General features: G+C 49.7%; 1 protein-coding gene across 1 annotated transcript; it reads right to left on the reverse strand.

The window, feature by feature from the left end:
- Nucleotides 1–2,475: 2,475 nt before the first annotated feature.
- On the reverse strand, nt 2,476–6,334 carry LOC308437023 (H-2 class I histocompatibility antigen, D-K alpha chain-like; the record flags this gene model as incomplete). Its single annotated transcript, XM_080938067.1, has 8 exons — nt 2,476–2,691; nt 2,825–2,872; nt 3,055–3,087; nt 3,265–3,381; nt 3,509–3,784; nt 5,292–5,567; nt 5,792–6,061; nt 6,262–6,334. The coding sequence occupies 8 exons, from the start codon at nt 6,332–6,334 to the stop codon at nt 2,687–2,689; spliced, it is 1,098 nt and encodes a 365-aa protein (XP_080794193.1). The 3' UTR covers nt 2,476–2,686.
- Between the last annotated feature and the right edge of the window lie 6,417 nt (nt 6,335–12,751).

Consider the following 12,751-nt stretch of genomic DNA (forward strand, 5'->3'; position numbering starts at 1 on the left):
AGTGTTAGTTCCCAGGTTATCTCCTAACAAAACCTGAGCATAGCTCCAGTCTCTAGGCTAACCCACAACAGGACCTGCATCTCCAAGTTACACCCATAACAAACATGTGCCCCAAGGTTACAAGCCCACCCCTGCCTAATGACCTCCAGTGCAGAGGGAAACAGAAATTATGTTTATGATATGACTCCCTGCACCTGCCAATTATGTTAAAGGCCATAGCAACTTTCCAAAGAGATGCTTACACACGTACCCCAATTTGCTGCTTACTATAAAGCCTTCACTGTAGGAAGCCGTTGGCGCCAATAGATGGTGCCAGCTTCCCGCCCATTATTCAGCCTACAAAAACCTTTCCCCTCGTGTTGCTTGGCAACCACATGGTCATAGCCCAATCTCGGGACATGTGAATGAGCTACTGGAGGATGCACCAATCAGGTAGCAACACAAGTCTCTTAGGCATATATAGCAGTGCATTTCTCTCCCACGTGGAGAGAGAGACGAAAGAGAGAGACTCGGTAAGAGAGATTCGGGAGAGAAGACCAGGTAGGGGAGATGCCCTGACCAGGAGAGATCGAGGGTTTAGGAGGAGATCTCTATACAGGCAAGCACATGGGAGATCGCCTGTCCAGGGAGATCCCACCAGACAAACACCTAGAGAGATCGCCTGCTTATAGAGAAGTCCCCTGCTCAGAGTGCTGTACAATAAAGGTTGTCCGCAGAAGAATCTTGTGTTGGTGCAGGCCTGTTTCTGCCGGCGGGACGTGAAGCACGCGACACTTTCTTGATACATATTCAGGAATCCTCATTGCTAAAACAGAGGTGTATGACTGTGGTGCATTAATGGGCCCCAGCTAACTCAAATAAAAACACCCTACTGAGATCACATCAGATCAGCTCCTGACTGGTTTTGGGGGATCACTAACATTTCCCTGGCACTACACCTGGAAGATCCCATGTTTGCACTGAGAGCTTGTGGGTCACTGTATTAGTTACTGTGCTCCTTTGCATAATATGACCCCCATATTCTTGGTCATCTGAATACTTAGTTCCGAGTTGGCTCTGTTGGGGCAAGCTTAGGATGTGTGGCCTCGCTGGAGGAAGTGTGTCGCTGGGGGACATGGTTGGAGGTGTGAGCTCTCAGCATTGCTGCTGTCATGCCCGGTGTCTGCTGTCATGATGCTGATGGACTCTTAACTCTTTGGGACCCTAATCCCCAGATGAACCTTCTATAAGGTTCCTTGGACATGTGTTTTATCACAGCAACACAAAGTAACTAATAGAGTTCCATTTTCATCACTGTGGTTCAATATCTGACAAGACACAGCTCAGGGACAAAGGGCTTGTCCTGGCTCACTGTAGCCTCTAATGCTAAATCCCTCAAAGTGGCGGCAGGCCCTTCCTTCCTGTTCCAGCCTATGGACCACTTCAGTAAAATGTTCCACAGGAGCTGTCCAAACAGGGGCTCCTGTTGAAATAGCAGCTCAATGACATCTCCTCAGGCTGCAGACATCGCAGGAGCTGTCCATGATGGGAAACTTCTTTCCTGCTTCAGCCTGCTGCCTTGGTGAAACACCTCAGGAGCTGTCCTCAGTGGTGACACCTCTCCAGTCCCCTCCAGTCCTCATAGAAATGGAACCTCAGCAAAAGCCAGCTGCATCTGGGAAGGATGACCCACACTAATCCATGGGCTTGATGCCAAGGAAAAAAACATGAAAAAAGCCACCAATCCCTGAACAGAAAAACCCCATAACAGTGTCATGGTTCAGCCTGCCTAGGGTGTATAGTCGGAGCTGGACTTCCTTATAAACAATTGGACCTTGGACAGAGCACTCTCTCTTTCTCCCTCTCCCTCCTCATCTTTAAAGAGACTCTATGGAAGGGGCTCCAGGTAAGTGATGGCAGTTCCTCTCAGCCCTTGCAGGAACCACAGAGAAGCATCTCACAGGACACAGGTAAAACAGAAATCTAGGAAAGAGAGCTGAGGAGCCATCTAATATTTGGAGGAGGACAAGAGATACGCAGACTAGCTCAGAAGACTGACACAGAGAAAGGATTTCTAAAGAGCTGCCAGTTGAGTTGTAGTTTCACGTTTATGAATAGATATCTCAGATATAGTTAAGGAAATAGAGTTTCCTCGCTGAGCTGCAGATTTTTCCTCAGTTTCTGACCCTGTGTCTTTATTCCTTTAAATATGAGATGATTTAAATGGTCACAGGCCTATGAGCAGGACTTTTCTCTCCTGTAATACAGAGCCATCCACAATGCAGAGCAGCAACACTGAAAAAAAGCAGAAATCACCACACACACCAAAAAAAAAATCTATTCTTAATCCATTAATTTAACAATCAATCAACCCTCAGGCCAAAGATGTTAACAATCAAGTTCACATTCAGAGTTTTGTTCTGGTGTGAAGTGAGGAGCTGCAGCTCATGGCAGCATGGAGCTCACAGGATACAGATGTCCCCAGTGTTTGGAGGACCAGGAAGGTTGGCTGAGGAAGGGAACACAGGCAGTGCAGGGACAGGGTCCTGGTGGGCAGGGCAGACTAGGCTCCATATTTCTTCACACTGAGCCCATAGGCTCACAGGGAACATCAGACAAGGTTGTCTAAGAAAACTGAGGGCTCTGGATGTCACAGGAGAGACCTGAACACAGCGTCTGTCACTATGTCCCCTGCAGGCAGCTGTCTTCATGCTAAAGAAAGAGTCACGAACCATCAGTGTGAAGTCAGCATCCCAACAACTTACCACTCACAGGGGAATCTGGGAGATCCTGAAACCCAATCATGTCCACATTTCCCCTCCCCATTCAGGTCCCACAGTGTCACCTTTATAATCTGGGAGAGACACATCAGAGCTCTGGGGGCTGTCCCTGCCTATGGTAAAACAAAACAAATTTATACATATATGTATGTGTATATTAATGTGGATGTATCTGTGTATATGTATGTATTCCTACAAAGGTGAAACTCAGGCCCCTGAAGATTTCAGTGGAGGAGACTTTATAACCTCCAACCTCACTCCGTTGGCCTCAGGACAATCTCACCCCCACACTCACCTGGGGCTGGAGTGTAGTCTCCTCCTCTTCCACCTGTGAGAAGAAAAGCTGTGAGACTTCAAGGAAGATCTAGACACTGGGAAGTTTCCAGAACTGACATCAGACCCACTTGGAGACAGTAGTGATGTGGGTGTGGCTGTGTTTCCCATAAATGAGCAGAGCACTCTTCTAAAGGAGGCTGAGAGAAAACTCAGACCCTCCCTTTCCTACCTGTTTTTCTCCTCCTCTTCATCACAACAGCCACCACAGCTCCAATGGTGGCCACAGCTCCAAGGACAACCAGAGCAGCAATGATTACCATGTTAGAGTCAGTGGATGGAGGAGGCTCTGGGAAGAACAGGTACAGGAAAGGAAGGTGAGGGTCATGACCACAGATCTCAGTCCTGACAAGCTCAGGGTCTGCAGAAGGTTCTAGCTTTTCCTGACCCCAGCTCTGCACATACAGCCTCCTTACCCCATCTCAGGGTGAGGGGCTGAGGCAGCCCCTCATGTTCCACATGGCATGTGTATCTCTGTTCCTTCCCAGAAGGCACCACCACAGATGCCCACTTCTGGAAGGTTCCATCCCCTGAGGGCCTGGTCTCCACAAGCTCCATGTCCTGGGTCAGGTCCTCCCCATTCAACTGCCAGGTCAGGGTGATGTCAGCAGGGTAGAAGCCCAGGGCCCAGCACCTCAGTGTGACTTCAGCCTCAGATCTGGGGTGATGGGTCACATGGGCCTTTGGGGGATCTGTGTGGAAGATTCAAGAAGTCACACAGTTAATAAGATCAACTGAGATCTACACAAGACACAGGTTAAATCAACGATGACACTTCGACTGTCATCACACTAGTGACCTGCAGGTACAGCTGGTCCCTCAGCACAGAACTGCACATTTTCCTGAGGGACTCAGAAGCTAAGAGGGAATCCACAGGAGCCAGTGGATCAACATGGCCATCCTCATGTGATGCTCTATAGCATGAGACAGGGAGCCCAAATGGAAGATGAATGGAAAATAAATAATTTAATATGTTTGAGTTTATATTAAAATTACAAAATAGGGCCATGTGCTGCTGGAAGGTGCCACCACTGAGAGTCTAACACTGTGGTCATTTTGCTGATCGGCATTAACTGTTGGTCCAAGTGATCAACCATCAGAAAGTGTGTAGTAGAAATGTGGTGAACTCTGACACTCAGCCAGAGAAAATGACTCCCAGATCCTGACTCTGGAGTGAGAAGGTACAGGTGTGTCACACAGGATCCCTGGAGTGTGCTGTGGAAGCCAGTGCAGCACTCACTGGAACACAGTGGGCTCACAGGGTGTGTGGATCCTCCCTCTCACTCCAGCCCTGGATTGTAAAAGACCCTGTCACTCAGAAAGTCCAATTCCTGATTCGCTGTGGGGAGAACTGTGACTTGTGGGGGCAGAGGAAGAGCAGGAGGCTTCTGGATGTTTAGTTCTGACAGGAAACAATCTAAGTTCACAAGAATCTCTTCTTTAATGAGAACCCTGATTGAACTTGTCTAATTTTCCAGGTTAGCAGTTAACCCTGGCACATGGGAGACTGATACCAATGCTAATACAAGGGCGGGGACAAACTGGATAAATGCAGTTCAGACAAATACTGAGTAAACCCAAAATGAGACATTAAAAAAAAGTAAATAAAAAGGAAAGTAAAAAATAAGAGCAAAAAATTTTAAAAAAATTTTTAATTCCACAATTTATATTATCACCGGTACCCCAAAAGGGTTCATGTGACCATTCTCCACTGTACGGAGAGAAATGGTGCATGGAAGAAATGCAATCCCCAAAAGGATCAGAGAAGGATCTGCAAGAATGTATTCTTTGGAAAGTTCTAGAAACTGGAGAAACCAGTCTTATGTAGTGCAGCCCATGTCTCCTATCAGAGAAAGGAGACTTCCGGTCCTGAGGTGTAACACACTCAGCAGGACAGGAGTCAGTGTCCACACACAGCTGTGAGGAGAGAAGCCAACCTGGGAGAGGCCATGGCTGACAGCAGGGAGCCCTCACTGTTCTGTCAGGAAACTCTCTCCTTCCCCCTGAGACAGACTTGAACTCTGCAGGGAGAAGGCTGAGCCCTGGGAGTCAGTGCAGTCACTGAGAGGAGGGATCAGGAGACCCAGGGACACTCTTTCCCTCTGAGACAGGGGCATCACCCCAGCTGAGGGTTTCTTCTTCCCCAGGACTGAGCCCCAGCCCGAGGGCAGAGGGAGGAGCTGCCCGCGGCCCCAGCACCTGAGCGCAGCAGCGTCTCCTTCCCGAGCTCCAGGTATCTGCGGAGCCACTGCACGCACTCGCCCTCCAGTTGGGCCTTGTAATAATCTGCATCACCAGCCTGTTCCCACTTGCGTCGGGTGATGAGCGCCGCCGTGTCCGCCGCCGTCCACGTTTTCAGGTCTCCGTTCAGGGCGATGTAATCGAGGCCGTCGTAGGCGTGCTGATTATACCCGCGGAGGAAACGCCCGTCCGACCCCAGGTCGCAGCCATACATCTGCTGGATTGTGTGAGAGCCTGCGGGACCCCGCGGTCAGCCCCGCCTCCGCCACGATCCCGCCCACCCGCCACGGCCACGCCCACCCGCCATGGCCCGGCCCCGCCCACCAACTTTGGTAAACCGAAAGGGAAACCGGTCCGGGTCAGTTCTGCTCTTGAAACTCGGACTTGGGACACCGGACGTCTCTGTCCTGAGTGTTGGGACGTGGAGGGGTCGTGACCTCCGACCCGGGGTCACTCACCGCCCTCGCTCTGGTTGTAGTAGCGGAGCAGGGTCCTCAGGTTCCCTCGGAAACTCTGCTCATTGCCCTTGGCTTTCTGTGTGTTCCGCTCCCAATACTCTGGCCCCTCCTGCTCCATCCACCGCGCGCGCGGCTCCATCCTCGGATTCTCCGCGTCGCTGTCGAAGCGCACGAACTCCGTGTCGTCCACGTAGCCGACAGCAATGTATCGGGGCTCCCTGAGGCCGGGCCGGGACACGACGGTGTGGAAATACCGCATCGAGTGTGAGCCTGGGGGCGGCGCGCGGTGAGACCCCGACCTCCTCCCGGGACTCCGGGCGGGTGCGCGGGCCGGGAGGGGAGCAGGGCGCGGGTTCGGGACGCGGGTGGAGAAGGGCGGAGGGTCAGGTGGTGACGCGGGGACAAGGCTTCCCCGGTGCCGCCCCCGCCCCTCCCCGCAGAGGCCGTTTCCCTCCTGACCCCGCACTCACCCGCGCGGGTCTGGGTCGGGGCCAGGGCGGCTGCCAGCAGCAGGAGCAGCGTGCGCAGCACCATCGCCCCCATCGGTGATCACCCGCGTCTGAGTCCCGCTAGCTGCGGGGGGTTGGGGGGGACTTTATAGTTTGTGCCAGCGGAGATGCTGATTGGTTTCCCGGGATATCACCACCCAATAGGAATGAGATGCGCCGCCGCGTCATCAGTGTCCGGGCAGAAGGATCTGACACAGGTTAGGAGCAGAAGTGAAACTGGGGAGATGGGGAATCCCCAGCCCTGGGCTTCCCCACACCTGACCTCACTGCCTGGGGACTGAGACTTTGCATGAATCCTGTGCTGTGGACAGAGCGCTGTTTGTCATGGTGTCTGTCTTTCTAACCCAGAAACTGTCAGACGACAGGAGAGACCCGCAGGCCAGACTCTGTCCTCTCCTCCACCCTTCCTCTTCCTTCTTCTCTTCAGAGTCAGACCCTGGAAACTTCTAGAAGAAAAGCAACTTCCGGGTATACCATGACTACACAAGCCCCACAAGGACCCCACAGAGACCAGGCTCTGTTCACCTGCAGAGCGCGGTTCACACTGCCAAGCCTGAGTGCAGGACTCTCATCTGTAAAGAGGAGACTTTGCCTCTTCCCCCAGGATCTGTCTTCTCACCCTTGGGCTTAGACCCAGACTCCTGTTTATTCACAGAAGAAGCTTCTGTAGCTCCAGATGGGTGTTTGATTTACAAGGATCTTCATTCCCGGTCCTGAGATTGTCTGTGTGGACTTGGGTCATTGTCTCTGCACAGTAGACTCCCTGGTTCCTTCGAGGAGGCTTCCCTGACATTAAACAAGTATCAGGAGGGGTGCGGCTAGCCATGGAGGTCAGCAGGGTAACAACAGTCATGAGAATGGTGAAGAAGGAGTGTCTCGGGGGTTGAGGGGGAACAGCTACATCGAGCAGTTTTCAGCAAAAGATCTGCAGGCAAACGATGACCAGTAAGAAACGGCCAGGTACCAGTATCTGCTTCTTCCACTATCTGTTGGGTCACATTTATATTCCTTCTTAATTAACATCATGGGTCCTTTCACATGCTTGGTTTAGGAAAACATCCTCTCACCTGTGTCTGCTGTGGTGAAACATTCCTCCACGTGTCGGCTTTAGGAAGCACAGGCACCAGAAGAGCCTGTTCTAGTCACTACACCAAAATGTAAGTGTTTCTGCTCAGATGGAGAATGTCCCAGGAGTCAGAAGCCGAGGAATCACATAGGTCTGAGGGAGAAGGTATCCCAGTGGAACGGCATCAGAGACACAGGACCTCAGGAACCACATAGCCCCAAGAGGAAGCCTCCATGGGTGACGGTGGATAGCTCTTCCCAGATGTCACCAGCCTTTCTGAGGTGACGTGAAGTTAAAACTTCAGGTATCTTTAGAAAGTCAGTTGTGTTCTATGGTGTTTTGTTGTGACAACATGTGAAGGAATGTTTTCCTGGAGCAAACACAGTAGAAGGATGTTCTGTTAAAGCAAGCCTATGAAAGGACTTATGATCAAGGGTTATTTGATGAAGACACACAGGTATTGGTTCACCTTAAATTGTTTTGTGGAACTCTGTTTTTTGGCCCTCCATAGAGAGACAAGCATTGTGAACTACATGTGTGCTGGGGGCTCCTTGCTGCCTCTGTAGACTCAGGCTAAATGGCAGAGTGACATCAATCTGTGGATGATACAGACTTGTGTGGAGTTTTTCTAAGACAGACTCACATGCTGAGGCAGGACACGTGGTGAGGCAGGACCCATGGAGACCTGTGATGTTTGCAGGGAGTATAAATAGGACGCAGTGGACAGAGACAGGAGGCTGGGCTTGCTTGCATAGCTTGCTTTGCAATGCTTCTTGGTCTTGTGTCTTCACTGATCTTCACTTCCATGAGAGAGGCATGGCAAAGAACCTCTAGTGTGTCTGCTGGTCCTAATCCCTCTGCTGACTCATGCTGATTCAGCTGACCTGTTCCTGCTCCTGTCCCAACACCGATGACCTGGAGTGCAGGTGTATCCACGGAGTCATCGGGAGCCAATCAAGCTGCCGCTGCTGACCTGTGAACAGAACTGCTGAGTTCCTGAAAGTGTGGGATTTTCTCCAAAGAACAATTCCTAAACAGATCCACTTCCCAAACATCCTAATAACCTTTCTTCTCTACTAACTCTGGTGGGCAGTGACCTTGAAGGGAGGTTAAACATTTAAGAACCTATATTAAAAGTAAGGTTTAGAAAAATACAACACTACAGCGCCATCTCTGTGGAGCTGCTCTGGGGGCTGGGGACGAGGTGCTGTCACTGTGGCCAGCACCTTTGGGACAGCTCCTGGGGTGGTATTTTACCAAGTCTGTAGGCTAAGGCATGGAAGGTGTCACCAAGGGGAATACTTCCTCATGACTGCAGTTGGCTGATCAGGAAAGGCGGTGCCCAACCATAGACAGCTCCTGTGATGGCTGCAGGCTGAGGAGATGTCATGGCCCCACCATTTTGTCAGCTCCTGTGCGGGCTTCTCAGTGTAGGCTGGGGCAGGGAGGAGAGACTGGCTGTGGCTTTGATGATCAGCAGCTCACAGATTGGGGACCACAGAGCTGATGACTGTTTGGACATAAAGCACACATTGTATAAGTGGTGCCTAGTGTAGGGCTCTGCAGTATGGGAGATTTGATTTCTAGTACCATTCAGCAAAAGGCAGGAAAAGGAGGGATGGATACTTTGTTTCCAAAACCATCCCTGTGTTTACTGAGGCTGTTTTTGGGAAATACCCTGTGTCATTTTCAGCAGCAGGTTCTTTTCTTTTTCTTCATTTTATGTTGTTTTGTTTATAAAAGGTTGAAGAGTGGTAGGTTTTCCTATTCACAGATTGATAAGTTTCCTGATCAATGTTGGTTGGGTTTGTGGGAAGCACAGAAACTGGTAGTGTGGTTTTGGATTTGCACAGAGATTGGTAAAATTTTTTGTCTGCCCCCCCCCCTTGCATCAGGCTCCTGAGTGAAAAATCTTTCTTGGCCAGAGATGGCTTTTGCTGAGGTGACATCTTAGTAAAGCTTCTGGGAGAGACTGGAGAGGAGCTGACCCACCATGTCCTGCTCCTGAGGGGCAGCTCCTGCTTAGGGGAAAGAAGATGAGACACCATGGACAACGACTGTGATGGCTTCAGGCTGATGTGTTGCCTTGGTGCAGACATTTTTTCAGGAGCCACCAATTCTGACAGTGTCTGTGGAAGCATCTTAAAGCTGGGGCTGAGGAGGGGCCTGCAGCTCCTCTGAAGGTTCTGCAGTGTGCTGCTTAGAAAATACAGGTTACAGTTTGCAGCTGTTGGTACTGGGAACACTGGGAGAAGGGAGTGATTAAGAAGACTGTTGGGGACTGAGGGAGGAATGGTGGGGAGAAATGTTTTAAGACACTGGGCTGAAACCTGGGAGTACGGAATGCAGTCAGTTAAGAGAACTGGTTACTGTTGTAAACTCACACACACACAACTTTACAATGGTCTCTACCAGGGCATTGGAGAATGGGAGCTTTCATTTCCAGTAGAGTAGAGCAAAAGGCAGGAAAAAGAGGGATGGATACTTTGCTTCAAAAAGCAAACAAATTGTTTACTGAGGCTTTTCTTGGGCCAAGCCCCACATGGGTTTCAGCTGCAGTTTTTTTTCTACTTTACCTCACATTGACTACATCGTATATAAAAGGAACGGCAGACTTGAGTAAGCAACTGGATTGAATACGGGATGCCTATGACTCTGGATACAACAGAATCAACAAAATAAAAACTAACGCTTCGATGTGGGGGCTGTGCAGGTTATTCCCGGTTCCTTAGTGTGGCCCTTCTTCAGAGTGACCCAGACAGTTACCGGGACACGCGAAACCGGCCAGCAGTTCCTGGACTCTGCAGTCTGCAGTCTGGAGGGACATTTGACACAGCCCAGTCTGTCCTCAGGACCCTTGCGAGTTGCGATGCCGCTCACAGCCGCCAGGGGGCAGCAGGACACAGGAGTAGGAGCAGGTCAGGTTCAGGATCACCTAAGGGGCTGTGAGCTGTGAATGCTGGGGAAGGCAGGGAGTTTCTCCTCTGCCCTCTTCATGCAGAAGCAGCCAGGGATTTTCCCTTCAGCCCTAAATCCTCTGTTCTGCGGTTTTCACGGGTCCTTATGATCTTCGGGCTGAAACACAACTTCTGAGTGAGATTGCACCTCAGGGTTCTTCCCGGATTGTTACTGGACACCACACTCTCCAGTCACTGTGACATAGACACACACAGACACATCACAGAACACCACACATGTGATCCCGGCTCTAGCATGCTGAGGTGAGGCAGGAGGATCAAGAATTCAAGGTCAGGATTGAAGAGATGACTCATAGGTTGAGAACACTAACTGCTTTTCTTTAGGTCCTGAGTTGAATTCTCTGAAATCATGTTGTGGCGCACAACCATCTGAGATCTGGCGCCCTCTTCTGGTCGATTTATGCAGACGGAACATATGAAGGCAGAATAGAGTATATAATAAATAAATCTTGAAAAATAATAATAATTCAAGATCAACCTGAGCTATGCCAAGACATATCAACACAAACAGCACAAATGAACACACAGTCTTCATAGAGCAGTAGCATCAGGGCCACTCTGGGGACTTGTGTCGATTTTTCCTTCTGTTGCTGAATCCCTAAGACCAGTGTGTACATCAAGTGCAGAGGATCCCAAAGACCTGCACTAGAGTTTGGGGGTGTTCCTACTGCTGGAATGACCCCCAATATTGTACAAGAATCTCTTTCTCTATAGAAATCTTATTTACCTCCATTTCTTTTTCATTCTTTTAAAAAATTGTTTATGTATATGGGTATTTTGTCTCCACAAGTCTGTGCTCCACATGCATGGAGTATCACAGGCAGCCAGAAGAGGGCGCCCTATCCCCTCTGAGATGGAGTTACACGTGGGTGAGAGCTGGCCACTGAACACAGGTCCTCTGGGACAGCAGTAAGCATCCTTTACCTCTGAACAATCTCTTCAGATCCATAGTTTACTCGGAATTGACACAATTTTTATTTCATGCTTTGGCTCTGTGAGATTCTTTTTTCTGCAGCATTTGGCCTCACTCAGGCCTGAGCCTCCTAACTACCCTGCAGAGGTTTGGGTGGGAGAAGCCCTGGGTTCCTCAGGGTCACAGAATCCAAGGGAATGAGATTCCCATCTGTTCCCACAGTGCTCAGTCTATCCAACATCGGATGTCCTCCAGCACCAATGCAGCACTGGTCACATAACCCACACAGAGAACAGTCCTGATGCCCTGTGTAGGTTTATATTTGCCCAAAAGTACTTTAATAAATTTACTTAAATGTATTAATCTCACTTCAATCCCACCAACCACCAGAGGTAATAGAAAGAAAGGGTTAATACAGCAAAGGAAGATGTGCACCTGTATAGAAATAGTCCTTTGGGGAGCTTTCTGTGTTGTTCGGATATCAGCAATGAGATCACACAATTGTGAGCAATGGCCTTTCAGTCCAGAAGCAACTCTGAGGCTCTACCAATTGGCCTCAGTCTGCAGGAGCAGGAAGAAGCTGCTGGAACACCACCAGAAGTTTGTTGGTCTTTCCTCTCCTCAAAGTCAGGACAAACTATTAGCAAAGAAGGCAGGGCTGACCAATGTCTGGGCATCACTAGTGAAGACCAGCCTTGGCAAAGCCCAGGGAAGAGCAGCAAAGAAGGCAAGGTGAACCAATGCCACACAGCATCGTCAGCAGTCTGCTGGGTTATATTTATACCTTTTCCAAATATGATGTGTTCAATCAAGAGGGACATCTCTCAAACTCTAGCAAAACATCACATGCCCCCTTTCCAGGCAGATTCCAGAAAACTCTATGTTTCTCCTAAAGCAAAAACATCCTCTCATAAGACAGTTTACAGAAAAGCATCACACAACCCAACTGAGTCTGCGAGGAATTCAGAAATTTCCACTTCAGGCCTGATTCTCCATAATTAGGTGCTCAGACCAGCTGGCTCCATTACTAAAGCTCTTCTTGTAGTCCACCATGTCTGTCTCTAACAGGTAGTCTCTAATTCCATCTCTAGACAAAAGCTTTAGTGCTGGCCTTTGAAATAAGAGAATACCATTGTCTACTGACGGGATTTGAACATTGGAAATGTGGCTCGGTGACTAGAATTCCCACCTTGTCCACCACAGGCCCTGGGTTCCAATTCTCAACACCTCCATAATCAGGACGGTGGCACACAGGCCAGGAAGGTGAGGTGACTCCTCATGGAGAGAGAGAACTGGATCCCCAATGTTGTCTTCTGACTCCCTCTGCCCCAACACACACCACACAGCTGGAGAGTGCCCTCCTTCACACACTGTACACATACAGTGATAGTTTAAATATGTAACATGTAAAATAATTTAAAATCCTGTGATTATCCTTGCACAGGTTTCCCTTCAATCCTTCTGGAAGCTTCTTATCACAATGTATGTTTTGGA

The sequence above is a fragment of the Micromys minutus genome (assembly GCF_963924665.1).
Source record: "Micromys minutus genome assembly, chromosome: 25".
In the NCBI taxonomy this organism is placed as follows: domain Eukaryota; kingdom Metazoa; phylum Chordata; class Mammalia; order Rodentia; family Muridae; genus Micromys; species Micromys minutus.